Here is a 16,354-nt window from a genome sequence, read left to right on the forward strand (position 1 = left end):
CAGTGCTTTATTATAAGCACAAGCATCATTTTCTACCTTTGTACATATATATACAAATGAGAAGAGCTTCCTTTAAAAAAAAAAAAGCCTGGGTCTGGTGCTGTAGCACAGTGGGTTAACGCCCTGGGCTGAAGCACTGGCATCCCATATGGCTGCCAGTTCGAGACCTGGTTGATCCACTTCCGAACTAACTCTCTGCTGTGGCCTGGGAAAGCAATGGAAAATGACTCAAGTCCTTGGGCCCCTGCAACCCCGTGTGAGACCCGGAAGAGGCTCCTGGCTCCTGGCCAGGATTGGCACAGCTCCGGCCATTGCGGCCAATTGGGGAGTGAACCATCGGATGGAAGACCTCTCTCTCTCCCTCTCTCTCTCTCTCTCTCTCTGCCTCTCCTCTCTCTGTGTAACTCTGACTTTCAAATAAATAAATAAATCTTAATAAAAAATAAAAAGTGACTTGAGTGTATTTTCTTGGAAAATGAAATAACCTGACTGTAGGTAAATCAGTTAAAGCAAGCAAGCTGTTTTCTACTTCAACACCTCCCTCCACCAATATTTTCTTCAGAATAGCAATCATATTTTACTGTAACTACTTGAGTGGAGTGCCATGATCATTTCAAAACTGGTTTATATTTGTAGAGTATAGTACCTATATACTTGGAACTAGATTTATGCCTTTTATCTGGCTAGTTGGCTACCTCTGTGATACTTGGCTATCTACTTGGCTACCTCTGTGATACTTCTTTGGAATACTTAATACAAAGTTTCTCCTATTTCTGAAGTTTTATGAGCTTGGACACATGTATTCTGCATCCCCATTCAGTTCCTACATGTTGAACCCAATGTGTATGCCAGGTCCTGTGCCAGGGCCTCACGATGCACACAGCTGTCACCTTGCTGGAGATGTTTAACTGATCTGCCTAGTGTGGTACCTCCATTTCACCTTCTTGCAGTTTCTCTCATAATGTGCGTAGAAATGCTCTTCCTGAGAGGCAATGCATTGGAGTATCTTTTCCAGTGTACTCTCTAATGTGATAAATGTGTAAGATTTGGGGATTGACTGAAAAGACCATATAAAATAAAGTTAAGCATTACCATGGAGCTTCAGTGAATTAGAGGCATTCTGGTTACTGCTTAAAACTGTTACTATCAATGTAAAGTGAACCCAGTTTCTGTGGTGACTCTTACATTTATTTGTATTACTTGGAGATTTTCTGTGATATTTTAAGATGATATACCAAAGCAGCTAATCTTATTCTCATAGAATTAATTTAAATGGTTTTTCTAACTTCTGATTAATTCAGTATTACTGTTTTACTCTATTTACTTTTTGCTTCTCAAGGATTTTGTTACAAAATGTGTGTAGGCAGACTCAGTATTTCTGTAATAAAGCACATTCAGAGTAACGTGAGAATTTAAACATGAGAGAAAAGAAATGTAATGTGACACAATGAGTAAAATTTTCCTTTTTTTTTTTTTTTAAAAAAAGTCACACCTCTGACTTTTCTTAGTATTTTCTTTTAGAATTTCTTATATTCTGGTAGTTACCAGCTGTTGTAGATTCTCTTGTGGGAGGCCCATGGAACATGACTCCTATAGTTTTTAGACTTTAGGTTAGTAGGCTGTTGGCCATGTCCTTTTTTTGAAACAATCAGGAATGTATCTCTGTCATGTGCTTTACTGGGTCCATCGACCTTTCTGTTCAGTGCACCAAACACAGACAATGAGTGTGAAGAACGAGTGCTGTCCTAGACTCCTTCCTTACAGTTGATCATGTTGCAGACTGCCAAATTTTACGTTAAGAAAATAAATTGTAAAGCATAAATTGCCTTCCTTCCTACTGTGACTATTTTCAGTTCTTCAGCAGTCTTATTTTTATCTAATCAATACCAGCCTCAGTTGACCTTATATTTGGGAAAGAAAAATAAATTTTCCCTCGTTGATTCTTAAAATTTTCTGTAACTTGGAATTAGCTCAGAATCTTAAAAAACTGATGCTTGGACTCCTACCCTCTGATACTCTGACTTAATTAGTTTGATGTATGACCTGAGCACCAGCATTTTCAGAGTTACCTAGGTAACTCTGATATGCAGCAAAGTTTGGGTACTACTGGGTTAGAGCAAACTATTCCACACCTTTGTAAAGCATGACGTGTGACTGTGGACTAAGGGTAGGAGTGCTGTCATATGAAGAGGCATGGCGGTGCTTGTAAGCTTTTAGCAGCCTGATAGGTGGGCAGTCTATGCCAGGTGCTGTGGTAATCAGAAGCGCACGCTATTTTATGTTCTTGTGCTAATGACTGATGTTGGGAACAGCAAAAACAGTATCCAGTTTTCTGCAGTGTTTAGGAACATATCTAATTGGGTGCTTAGGAAGTTAAAAGTAGCTTCTATAGAGGAAGAATAACATACTAATAGCATAGACTTTGGAAAGAAATAGCCATTTCTTGAGGCCTTAATATTAGCTGTGTAATTTCTTACAGTAGTTCTTAAGTCTTGACCTCATTTCCACAGAAGAAACTAAGACAAATAATAATACTTAGACTCGTAAGGCTGCTTTGAGGATTCGAATACAAAATAGATTCTTGTTTTATGAAAGAGTGCTCGTTAAATATTAGCTAGAATAATATACTTTATGCAGATGGAGTAATGTTAAGATAATGAGATTTTTGATTGCTAGTCTGATTTTGGGAGATCACTTTTACCCCCTAAGCCCAATCAAAATGATGAGAAAAGCAATTTGAGGGTGTATAAATAAATTATTAATCCTAATCACAGCAGCTGAAGAGTTAAGTTAAAAAAAGCAAACTCACTGTTAAAGAAATGTTAAAAATACAAAGAGTCCGTAATGATTATGTTGGATTTTAAGAAAGGAATAAGAACAACTAGGATTTGATATCTGTTCTTATCTTTCAACGAAACAAGAACATTTAAAATGCAAATAAATAATAAAATAATTGAAACTTGGAAATCTTTTCTGACCAGCATGTCAGCCATCCAAAAGCTACAGCAGATAAATTTAAAATGTCCTCAATCTCAAGATTGCATGAGAAAAATGACAAATGTATAAATTTCATATTTTTTATACCCATTGAATGATGTCTGTTGAATTAACTCAGAGTTAACATTTGAGCAATCCTGGGAAGATGCTTCAGTAGTCTCCTGATTGTTGACTTCTTTACCAACTAGTGTAGCCCAACTACTGACGTCTTTTCCAGAACAAGAATTTCTACTCTCAGTATATGAGCAGAGTTTTAGCAGAAATACTATCAAACTCTCTTTTACCTTTTTCTAAAACTCCAGTCCACTCAACTTGATAATGGCTTGCCACTATTAGCTAAAGCAAGATATTTCTGGCTCCAGTTTATTACATTCCCTACATATTAGTTCATTAGACATGTATTATACGTGATGAAATGATTTTGGGCAAATGAAATTCCATTATCTTTACTGTTAGATTTACCTTAAAGGCAGTCATTGTTTTACCACATATTGGAAGCTTTCAATAAATTACAATTTTGTATTATTGAAAAAATAAACCTTCCTAATTTGCAAAATGCATCTTAATATTTCTACAGGATTTTTTGGAAGTAATCTGCCAGATTATCAGAGGTCAGAAATCATGATGTTCATCATGGGAAAAGTACCTGTTTTTGGAACATCTGCCCACACTTTGGATATCAGTCAACTAGGGTATGTTCTCAGACTAAATTTGCATTTAGTCTTGGATTAAATTTTTTCTGAAAGAAATCTAGAAAATTATAGCTTTGTATGTATTTTTAAAGATTTATTTATTTTACTATTATTACTATTATTTTATTTGAAAAAGTGACAGAGCGAGAGGTAGAAATTTTCTGTTCACTGGTTCTCTCCCCAAATGCCTGCGCACAGCTGGGGCTTGGCCAATCCGAAGCCAGGAGCCAGAAACTCCAGCTGTTGTGACCAATTGGGGAGTGAACCAGCTGTTGGAAGACCTCTGTCTGTCTCTCTCACTCTCTGCATGTAACTCTGGCTTTTAAATAAATAAATAAATGAATCTTTAAAAAAATAATAAAATAATTTTTCAGCTTATAAAATCTCAAATTTTCTATGTCTTTTATTGAACAAGTGTAAGGTTTATTCAACCTGGTCATTATGTATGTGCGTACATATTTAAGGTAAAGTTTCAAGTTGTCTGTTAAAAATACTTTTAATGTTAGTGTATCAGGAATATTGGCTTATTCTAGAATTCTAGAACTGATTGTGATTTTAAAGCTAACCTGTTCTCTTCCCCTTGTTTTATATATTTAATGTGGTTTCATATCATACCAAAGCTGTAGTTTGTAGGTTTTTTTTTTTTTCTAATTTAATAAGGAAATGGCAGTATCTTATTTGGTTTTCCATTTATTAATTGTTTTTAATCATCTATTCTTTACTTATTGTTATATATTGAAGACATATTCATCGCCTATATTCACAGTACATATTTTTCCTGATTTATAGTGTCTTTTAATTTGAATTGTTCACTTATGTATTCATATGATTTGATTTTCATGTCATCATATGTTATAGTACTGTTTGCTTTGAAAGCCAATATCTCAATTTTTTTTGTTTAAATTTGATTTTTATATATGTGTAATAAATTTAATTCATATGAAATTTACTTTAGCTTATAAAGTGTGCCATGCCTTTTGCTATCATAAAAATAACAGCCAGTGGAATGGAATTTTAAAATCAATAAATAGTAATAGGAGCGAATGTTAATGAGTTTTAATGCCAGCATTTTGTATATTTTAGGGATTTGGGAACGAGGCGGATTCAGATAATGTTGCTGAGGTCTTTACTCATGGTAAGGCATTTAAGGCATATGAAGGACACACTTTAAGTTACTGAAAAATAAAGGAATAGCCTCACATCATCAGCTTCATTTTCTTATTTACTAAACACTGTTTCTGGAATTAAATATTTTGCATTTTTCTTTATTACCCTGTACTTTTTACTACTGTTTCCTTCCTTCTGTCATTTTGTTTGGTCTTCATAATGATGAAATATACAAAGGACAGGAAATACTGCCATTTTGCAGATGCCTGGTCTCAGAGGAGTGGAGGGAGTTGAGGCAGTTCATCATGGCCACTGTGCTAAAGAGTAGAACTTGGGATTGAAGTCTAGAGTTCTTTTACATAGTAGGCTCCTTCCTTCACACCCTGACCAAATAGTGATTTTGTACTGGGAAAAGAATTCATGAAAATGAAAATCTAGTATGTTAAATTGGGAGTGACTGTAAGTAGTTGAAAAGGAAAATTATAGCCAAAATGAGAAATGCTGATTATTTCATAGTTAACAGTATTCTTTTTTTATTCAGCTACTCCAAATGTAATGACAAGAACTAGGCAGGGGCCAGTTGTTTGGAAAGTGTGTCTTTTCCAATTCAATATCTTCCTGGTTTATTCTGGGAAAATATTAATGTCCCATAATCCTATTTTTTTAAGGAATTCTCTCATACCTAAAGATACAATAGTATCTTCTGTGATTTCATTTTTAATCTTGTTCATGGTACTTGTGATATTTGAATATAGACATAATTATCAGTGCTTTCTGTTTCTCACCTTTTTATTTGTGTCTTATTTAATAAGTTGTGGCCAACTGTGCTATAAACACACTATGTATATTATAAATTTTTTTTAAATTTGGTATTCTCTATTTAGAATTTTTATCTGAAAATTTTTTGAAGATAGTGTGAGAAATATGTATATATTTTTAATTTCCTAAGTTGGTAGCTAATTGTCCCACCAGTTTCCCTGCCAATTTAGAAAATAACCTCCATTCTATAGTAAGTGTGCAAAATATAAATGTTTAATATCCATATATGCTTATAATCTTGAGAATAAGTAGAAACTCCCAGCTGAATTTTCATTTGTTCCTGATCTTTGTTTATACTAAACATATTCCCTAAGTAAATTGATTATACCACATAGCCAACTGAAAAATATATGTGTGATACAATTAAAATATATTAATAACATTTAAGTATATTCTCCTTAAAAACTTTAAATTTAGAGAATACTGATATTCTCAAAATGTCAAGTCAAATAAATAATAAAGTGTGACATTCCAAAATGAAATTGTGTTCCTGTTATCCAACTGCTTAATTTAAACTAAAAGAATAATTTACAAATTTAAATTTAAAATTTGAAGGACTTACCTTTAGTATTTTCCACCTCTTCATTCTCACTACCTATTCCTAACCTATAAAAACCTCAGTTTCCTTTACAAAATGGGGCTTTGCTCATGACTACTCACCAGATGTGCTCTGGATGGAATCAATACATAGTTGGGGGTTAGATCATGCCTGGCACTTGGTAACTGTCCTGTTGGTAGTAGTAGTATTCTTTTAAGAATAATGGCACTTCACTGATTTCCTTTATGTCTTTCCTTCAAGCTTATGTCCATATTTTGTTTCTCTAGGTAAAACAATATGAGAATCTTACCAAAGCATTAGTGACAAATGTTTTTTATTTGTTTTCCTCCTCATAAACAGGTAACCTCTGGATACAAAGCAAAGACAATTGTTACTGCACTTCCAGGGTCTTTTCTGGACCCTTTGTTGTCTCCATCCCTTATGGAAGATTATGAACTGAGACAGTTAGTTCTGGAGGTCATGCACAACCTCATGGATCGCCACGACAATAGAGCCAAGCTCCGGGGGATCAGGTAATGGCCGTGCTGAAACGGGCTGAGTTGATGACGTCTTCTAACGAATGCCTTAAAGTATTGTGATTTTCTTCCATCGAGAATTTTCAGACTTTATTCTTACAGAGTTTTATTTAACGATTAATATATTTAAGACAGGAAATGCTTGGAGGTTGTTTAATGTACATTTCAAAGGTCTTATCTGCTAGTAGTCACTAATTAACATGATTTTTATTTTGCTTTTGCTTTAAATTTAAGAATTACCTTACTATTTAGATTGCTATATTTGATCCCCCTTAATTTGTCTTGATAATTCGGTAGTATCAATACATATAGGCATCTTTTAAATGCTCATTAAAAATTAAGTAAACTCCTAATTATAAATACTTTTTTCCATATAAGACATGATATTATAACTAAATATGCTATTTATTCAAAACATTATATTGATTATCTCTAGAATAATACCAGATGTAGCTGACCTAAAGATAAAAAGAGAAAAAATCTGTAGACAAGATACAAGTTTCATGAAAAAGGTAAGATCGTCTTGTGAAAACTAAATCCATAATATAAATTTTAGGTGCTTTTCTGTTGATCTGTTGCTTTTTAAAATGAAGCCTTAGAATCATGCTGCTGACTTCAGCCACCCCACATGGCTACAACATTCCTGCTGGTGTCTCCTCCAGCTTACATTTCTGTAATAGTTCCAGAGAATTTCTTTTGAATGAAAACTCTCATTTCTACCCTGTACTCTTCCTCCATCCAGAACACACATGCTGATTTTACTTTTTAGTGGCTCTTTTATAAACAACTTAAAGTTTTTGAAAATGGCTGTCACCATTGAATAAATAACTATAATGAATATTTACTGTGTATTAGGCACTGTTCTATCTCCATTTGGGATACAAAAATGAATTAGGCATGATCTCTTCCCTTAAGTACTATCTAGCTAGATTTCCATGATGATAATTTAAATTCTGTAGGGTTTTCTAGCATATTGAATGAATTTCTGGGTCATTATTTATCCAAAGTGTTAGCCATACACTGAGCTTAGTGTTGAAAGGTGACACGTTCTAAGCGCCACGCTACACTCGTCATGGTGGGTAAGGGAGCTCTGTCTATAGAGTTGCAGGGAACACAGACACGTAGGAAGGTTGGTGCAGAAATCTCTCAGGTCCATGTTTCTGCCTCCTTAGACCACACTTTCTGCAGTCACCATCTTTAATGTTGCCATCTCTATCATTATTGATTTCTGCGCATCAAGTGAATTCCTTCAGTTTCAAAATTTATTTTGAAAATATTGTGGGGCTGGCGCAGTGACGCAGTAGGTTAGTCTTCCGCCTGCTGCGCCGGCAACCCATATGGGCGCTGGTTCTGGTCCCAGCTGCTGCTCTTCCAGTCCAGCTCTCTGCTATGGCTTGGAAAAGCAGAGAAAGTCCTCGGGCCCCTGCACTCGTGTGGGAGACCAGGGGAAGCCCCAGCTCTTGGCTTTGGATTGGCACGGCTCTGGCTGTTGCAGCCATTTGGGGAATGAACCAACGGACGGAAGACCTTTCTCTCTGACTCTCCTTCTCACTGTCTGTAACTCTCTCTCAATAAATAAATAAAAATCTTTAAAATAAAAAGAAAATATTGTTCCTTGATTCCTTGAATAAAAATATTTTTAGGTTGGGTTATAATAATGAGGGGCTATAAAAAAAAAGAGAGGCCATAAAAAGTTCATAGAAAATGTGGATTCACCATCAAGGTGGCATGTACCAATGCCATCTCACTAGTCCAAGTGATCAATTTCAGTTCACAATTGATCACAATGATAGGACTAAGAGCCAAAGGGATCACATAAACAAGACTAGTGTCTGCAAATACTGATAGAATAAAAAAGGGAGAGAACGATCCAACTTGGGAAGCGAGATACACAGCAGACCCATAGAATGGCAGATGTCCTAAACAGCACTCTGGCCTCAGAATCAGCCCTTAAGGCATGCGGATCTGGCTGAAAAGCCCATGAGAGTATTTCAGGCATGGAAAGCCAAGACACTCTGGCAAAATAAATAAATAAATAAATAAAGGCCTAAATGAAAGATCTCCACGAGTGAGATCCCAGTGGAAAGAACAGGTCATCAAAGAAGGAGGTACCTTTCTCTCAAGGGAGGAGAGAACTTCCACTCTGACTACAACCTTGTCTAAATATGATCAGAGTCGGTGAACTCAAAAGGCTTCCATAGCCTTGGCAACTCATGACAAGAACCTAGGGTGATTACTGATGCCATAAACAAGAGTGTCAATTTGTTAAGTCAACAACAGGAGTCCCTGTGCACTTACTCCTCATGTAGGATCTCTGTCCTTAATGTGCTGTACATTGTGATTTAATGCTATAACGAGTACTCAAACAGTATTTTGCACTTTGTGTTTCTATGTGGGTGCAGACTGTTGAAATCTTTACTTAATATATGCTAAACTGATCTTCTGTATATAAAGATAATTGAAAATGAATCTTGATGTGAATGGAAAGGGAGAGGGAGAGGGAAAGGGGAGGGTTGCGGGTGGGAGGGAAGTTATGGGGGGGGAAGCCATTGTAATCCATAAGCTGTACTTTGGAAATTTATATTCATTAAATAAAAGTAAAAAAAAAAAGAAAATGTGGATTCAGAAAACTGCATAGATTTCAAAGTTTTCTAGCATAAATCTGAGCTTATTTTTTAATTTCATTTTTCCATGATCCTTTGAAGTAACCTTGTATATCAGAATGCTGGTTAATCAATAGGGCAGAGACATTAACTCTTACCAAATTGTATTTTTTGTGTATTTTTTAATATAACCCAGCTAAAGAAGATGTTGCACATCACTGAGGAACTTTTAATCCTGAATAAAACAATGAATTTTGGAAACTAAATTGATGGTTAATTCAAGGTCTTTGGATTTATGTGATGACCTTCAATAATACCGAACACTGAGACTGGTTTTCATTTTATCTGTTATGATAGTGATAGAAATAACACTTCTCCATGCTTAGTTTTTCTCATCATCAATTTGAATGATTGATTTATTTGCCTGCAAGATGAGACTGCTTTGTTATATGTTAAATTTTGAATCTTTTAACTGGTTCCTGAGTTAGTTGTCCTGTTTTCCAGTGTCAAATAACTAAAGTGGTTAGCATTTGTTACTGATAGGATGGACTATAACTAATAGGATCTTCTTCCTTAGGAAAAATCAGTTCATACTTTTTCCTTCACCAAAATTTTATTTTTAGAATTAGACACTCTTTTTAATTTACCTTTCTAATTTCTTTATCAGTAAAAATGCTATTTGATTTTCATAAGCAACCTTAACTGGCAGTTTACAAAAATTTCTACAAAGTTCTGAAGAGAAGGATTGTGTTCTGTAGCCACAGGACAGTGGACTGCCCTTTTTGTGAGAGAATCTGCATTCAGCATGGGGAGTATGTTTTCTGTGCTAGCAGTTGTCTGTTCAGGAAGCTGTGCTTCATGTTATTGCCATGCCTAAAACTTGCCCATCTTAGAACATCTTAGATTGGGTCTGTTTGAAAAAAGAAGTCCCTGGGCGCAGGATGCCCTTACACTTTACCCTGGGAGGTGTTCCTAGCCATCACTGCTGCCTCCCAGGGTCTGCAGGAGCAGGAAGCCGTGGAGTCAGGAGCTGGGGCTGGGTGTCAGTCTCAGGCACTTAGATGTGGGATGTGGGCTTCCTAAGGATTTCCTATACAGCCACTTAACTGCTCAGCCAAACACCTGTCCCACAGCTCTGACTTTTAAACAATATTATTTAGTTTATTTGGCTACTTCGTGTATTTTGTATGAGAGGAACCTCAGTTTGTGTGTTGTTCTGCTTAGTTTTTCTCATTCAGCTCCATCTTGGTGGAATCCATCCATGTGTAGGTAGCTTTCACAGTATTCCATGGAGTAAATACATTCCATGATATGCACAAGCATGCTTGTGTGTGTGTGATGATGTATTCAGTTCCCATTTCTGAAAGGGCTGGAGGAGAAATCACTGCATAGAAGGTTATGCATTCTTCAGATTCACCAAATAATACCCAGATACTTTAAAAAGTCATTAAACCTGTTTATTCTGCATGGTTATAATAAATATTGCAGAATTTTAATTTTATTTAATATGGTGGGTATGTAGCGATGATTTTTAAAAATACACTTAAATTACTTATGGAACCTGAAAACTGAACCTGTGAGCACTGCTTTAATGTTTTTTAATGTTTAGAAAGTATGGGATTCAAGAGTATGTCTCAGGGTTTGAGAAGACCTAGTACATAAGACCTTTCTTTTCTACCCAAGAATGACACTCTTCAAGAAAAAAGCAAACTCTGAATTCAGAGTGGTACCAACCTGACTGTCAACTTCAAAGACAAAGGAATCTGGGTAGGAGAGCATAGTTTCATATCTGTAACCAAAAAGGCGTGCGTACATGCACCACTGGTTTCAGCAGATGCAAGCAGTCACTGTCACAGTTGGATGGAGAACAGAGCAGAATACACACTTGCTATAGACAGGCTGGGTACAAGAGTCTCGTGCTGTTCCTGCTCAGTTCTCTCTTCTGAAGTACTCAGAGGAACCTGCCAAGAAGCAGGCCTGACAGCCCCCACTCCACTCAACCCCTGCCACATGGTGGTGTGTGTGTTCCTAATGCTGGCTGAACACTACAGTTACCTGGGAAGCTTGGTGCTGTAAAAACACTAATGCTTGACCACTAACTAGTTAAATCAAATATGGGAAAGGATGAGGAGTAGGGAAGGCAGGAGCATGGCAGCCATTCCAGGAGCCAGGAGCTTCCGCTGGGTCTACCATACAGGTGCAGGGACCCAAGGACTTGGGCCATCTTCCACTGCTTTCCCAGGCCACAGCAGAGAGCTGAATTGGAAGTGGAGCCGCCAGAACTTGAACTGGCGCCCATATGGTATACCGGCACCACAGGCGACAGCTTTACCTGCTGTGCCACAGTGCCAGCCCTATATCCTTTATTAAAATACTTAGGTATTAATATACTAATCTAGGGCCTGCGCCGCCGCTCAATAGGCTAATCCTCTGCCTTGCGGCGCCGGCACACCGGGTTCTAGTCTCGGTCAGGGCGCCGGATTCTGTCCCGGTTGCCCCTCTTCCAGGCCAGCTCTCTGCTGTGGCCAGGGAGTGCAGTGGAGGATGGCCCAGGTGGTTGGGCCCTACACCCCATGGGAGACCAGGAGAAGTACCTGGCTCCTGCCATCGGATCAGCGCAGTGTGCCAGCCGCGGCGGCCATTGGAGGGTGAACCAATGGAAAAGGAAGACCTTTCTCTTTGTCTCTCTCTCTCACTGTCCACTCTGCCTGTCAAAAAATTAAAAAAAATAAAATTAAATTAAAAAAATATATATACTAATCTAGTTTAGAGAGAAACCTCTGTGCGATGCCTGTGGAGTTTCTTTTCCCTCTTTCCGGTAAATAGACTTTGGACTTGCCTTTGGAGACTCCACACCTAAGTTAATATTTATTTATTTATTTGAGAGGTAGAATTAGAAAGAAAGGTCTTCCATATGCTGGTTCACTTCCCATATGGTTGCAATGACCAGAGCTACACCTATCTGAAGCTAGGAACCAGAAGCATCCTCCCAGTCTCCCATGTGGGTACAGGGGCCCAAGAACGTGTGCCATCTTCCACTGCTTTCCCAGGCCATTAGCACAGAGCTGGATCAGAAGAAGAGCAGCCAGGACACCAGCCACTGCCCATAGGGGATGCTGGCGCTTCAGGTTGAGTCATAGCTCACTGTGCCACACTTGGATATCTATCAACCCACAGCATAAGGTTTATCCCCAAGACAAGAAAGCCAGTACATTTCCCCACAGCAGAGTATTCAGTGTCATTGCCAAGGCTGTACTACAAAAGCATCTTCCCAGGATTCTGCCATCCACTTCAGTGTTTTCTCAAATCAATCTATAATTTGATTTTGTTTTCCCAAATTATTGCTAAAAACATTGTTTACATTAGAAGTATTCCTTAGTTGCTGTTTTTAAGGTTTGCTCTTCAACTCCACCATCGTTTTGTAGTTGTATGTTAACATATTTGTTGATGTTAATCATCTGAATTCAGTTTGACCATATAATTATCACCTCAACTTCCATGTTACATTATGAAATAAAAGAACTGTTTTATAAGGTTATATGTATGTGACATTTGCCTTCACTACATTTTAAGCAGAATTATCTTTTTTCTCTGTCATTTCCTTACAGAATGGGCAGCAGCTGTATCGGCACATATATTTGGGCTGTAAAGAGGAAGACAATGTTCAGAAAAACTATGAGCTACTTTACACTTCTCTTGCTCTTATAACCATTGAACTGGCCAACGAAGAAGTGGTTATCGATCTTATCCGCCTGGTCATTGCCTTACAGGTGTGCTTTCATTACCTGTCACTGAAGAAAACTGGTTTTGTGTTTTTATTTTGATTTTTTTTAATGAAACAGACACCTTTTCTAAAGTGTTACTGCCTTTATCCAAAGACATGAATTTTAATTAGAGATGTCTACTTATAAATCTAAATTACCCAAGATTATAATAGCATTCTTTTTTTTAACGAGTATTGACTTCATGGCCCTTGGGATGCTGTGGTGAAAAAGACAGCCTGTACACCCATACTGTCTGTCTAGTGGAAAGATAGTCTTTGAATACTAATTATGTATTTGATGTATTTAAATTGCATTTGTACATTATAAAATATAGGGACAGTATGCATGGAGATGTTAGAATAGAAAAGGCTTTTTCAAGAAAGAGACATTGAAGTTGAGATTTAACTCCGCTGTGAATGGGCATTTATTGTCCTTTCAGAATTCTTTTAGAAAATAGCTTCGGATAAGATGACGCTTTTGTTAGCGTTCCAGACTGCCTGCAGTTTTCCAGGTAGCCATAGAGGAGGTGTCAGTGGAGCTTAAGCATGTGATCTGTTGAATGTGTTTGTTTCTTACTCAAGGACAGTGCGATTATCAATGAGGATAATTTGCCAATGTTCCATCGGTGTGGAATCATGGCCCTGGTTGCAGCGTACCTCAACTTTGTCAGTCAGATGATAGCTGTCCCTGCATTTTGCCAGCATGTTAGCAAGGTAATGAATTTACAAAAGTCCTTAAACTTGTCTAAAAATGGCTTATTTTCTTTCAGTGGTGATTAATTTTTATGATTATATATCAAATTATTAAGACAGTTCTATAAAAATAGTAATTAAATTGAAATCACAGCTAAACTACGGTTAGTATTTTTATCCTGTATTTTCTTTAATACTTCTTAGAATTTTTTAATGTAGTGGGTGAGTTTTCTTTGTTAATATCTTGTGTGATTACTTGCATAATTTTTTCTTTAGCATTATGAATCTTAATATCTAAATTTTCCAAAATCATGCTGTATTTGTTCTTATGTTACATTATTGTTTTACTCTACTTGAGGCATATTTAAAAACTGAATCAACATGAGTCTTAAAATTTTGTCTTGAGTCCTTCAATTATGCTTAAGGTTTTTTCAGCAATAACTCTTAACTAGTTACTTATGTGATTTCATATACATTTAAGAGTCCCTAACTTAGCAGAACAAGTCCACTTCTAAAAACATCTGACATGAAGAACCTAATTTTTATGAAATTGGAAGTACATCTTTCAGTCCTTAAAAGTATAGGTTTTGTGCATCTTAATAACACTTGGTCATTCAGTAAACAGGCAGGTAAGTTCTGAGGCCTGCATTAGCAGCTGTTCTAACAGCAGAATGCCCTGTTCCCATCGCTCAGGAGCAGTGGAGGGCCACATCACACAGACGGGTTGAGGCCCCATGCGCAGGCTACAGGACGTGTGCAGAACGTGCAGGGTGCGCAGGCTACAGGACGTGTGCGGAACGTGCAGGGTGGTGGTTTCCAGTGGGATTTCCAAAGTAGTTCTTTGGGAAAAATACTTGTTCCTTCATAGTAGGTTTGAGCAAATGTAAAATATCATTTCTTACTTTATATATTACTTTATTGTTAAAATTTGACAGTGTATCCTAGGGTTTTAAAACAATAAAACAAAAATGAACTCTGGGCTCAAGACTTAGCTTAAATTTCAAAATAAAATTATATTTCATTTAAATGTTTAAAGGTTTTGTCCTTTTTAAATTGTTTTTCAGAGTTTCTTTGCAAGGTCTTGAGAGGTAAGGTTTTTGATATTTGTTTTGTTTTTGACTTTTTCAGGTTATTGAAATTCGAACTATGGAAGCCCCTTATTTTCTACCAGAGCATATTTTCAGAGATAAGTGCATGTATGTGAATTCTTTATAAAGAAGTGCTGACTTGAAAATCCAATGACGTAGATTATTGCTGTAATTATTTTTCCCATCTTATATTGATCATTATTTTGTGTTTGTGTCATTTAAGTAACCCAGCCTCTCTCCTTACTATAAGAAGCTCTTGTGCATTATAAATATCAACTCATGCACACATGGAGTGTCACCAAAAAAAAGGAAAACTATATCATGTTTGTTTTAATGTAGGAATATGTCTTTTAAGTATAACTTTTTTTATGTTCTCTTATATAAATAAACCCTTATTTAAGAGAACATAATATCCTGTTGCAAATTTTCAGTAATAGATAACAATACTCATAAAATTGTGAAAGAATGTATTAAAATTGATAACTTGCTTGCCAAAGGAAACAGATATAGTAATAAGCTTCCATATTTTATTCAAATTTTTGGTTCTACAAGCTATTCAATATTGGAAGTGTCAGCGTAAGATCATATCAGCACTTTAAACGCAAAGTGAAACTGTGTGGTTTGGGAAGTGCTTTCAGTCACTTGGCTAATTGATTGTAGTTTTTATTAATAATGAGCTACAGTTTTGATTTTATACCTTACTGAAGATTTTTAATTAGCATGAAAATAAAAATTGGTTTTACTGTGTGCTTCTCATTTTATGTTCAATATGAACAGAGACTATGAGGCTAAATTCACTATTGGAACATCACTGGGAGAAGAGTCAGAACACCGTAGTTAGTATGTGGGGCTACATACCATCTGCTTTTTTTTTTTTTTTAAGATTTATTTATTTATTTGACTGTCAGAGTTACACAGAGAGAAAAGGAGATGGCAGAGAAAGAGAGGTATTCCATCTGCTGGTTCATTCCTCAATTGGCCACAGCGGCCAGAGCTGCACTGATCCGAAGGCAGGAGCCAGGATCTTCTTCCAGGTCTCCCATAGAGGTGCAGGGGCCCAAGGACTTGGGCCATCTTCTACTGCTTTCCCAGGCCATAGCAGGAGCTGGATCGGAAGTGGAGCAGCCGGGACTTGAACTGGATGTCAGCACTGAAGGTGGTGGCTTTAACCCACTACCCCACAGCACTGACCCCACTATCTGCTTTTTTTTTTTTTTAAGATTTTTTTTTCATGTTTGTTTATTTTTCTCCCCAAAGAAACTTTGTGTTTAAGGAATACAGATTTCATGCATTTTATAAGCACAACTTTAGGAATATAGTGATTTTTTCCACCATACTGACTCTCCCACCCCTTCTCTTGAAAGTCAGAGTTATACACAGAGAGAAAGGAGAGGCAGAGAGAGAGAGGTCTTCCATTCACTGGTTCACTTCCCAGATGGCCACAACAGCCGGAGCTGTGCTGATCCACAGCCAGGAGCCAGGAGCTTCTTCCTGGTCTCCCACAAGGGTTCAGGGGCC

The 16,354-nt window shown here is 36.9% G+C and overlaps 1 protein-coding gene across 7 annotated transcripts in view; it reads left to right on the forward strand.

Moving 5' to 3' along the window:
• EFR3A (EFR3 homolog A) overlaps positions 1-16,354 on the forward strand; it is a 121,318-nt gene that overhangs the window by 81,400 nt on the left and 23,564 nt on the right. For all 7 annotated transcript variants that reach the window (XM_051844033.2, XM_070075500.1, XM_051844031.2 and 4 more), the window contains exons 11-17: positions 3,575-3,689; positions 4,773-4,824; positions 6,514-6,686; positions 7,126-7,201; positions 12,901-13,062; positions 13,638-13,769; positions 14,877-14,944. In XM_051844033.2, coding sequence (XP_051699993.2) covers positions 3,575-3,689; positions 4,773-4,824; positions 6,514-6,686; positions 7,126-7,201; positions 12,901-13,062; positions 13,638-13,769; positions 14,877-14,944 — 778 coding nt within the window. The remainder of the gene's footprint in view (positions 1-3,574; positions 3,690-4,772; positions 4,825-6,513; positions 6,687-7,125; positions 7,202-12,900; positions 13,063-13,637; positions 13,770-14,876; positions 14,945-16,354) is intronic.

This window comes from Oryctolagus cuniculus, chromosome 6, assembly GCF_964237555.1.
Source record: "Oryctolagus cuniculus chromosome 6, mOryCun1.1, whole genome shotgun sequence".
Taxonomy (NCBI): domain Eukaryota; kingdom Metazoa; phylum Chordata; class Mammalia; order Lagomorpha; family Leporidae; genus Oryctolagus; species Oryctolagus cuniculus.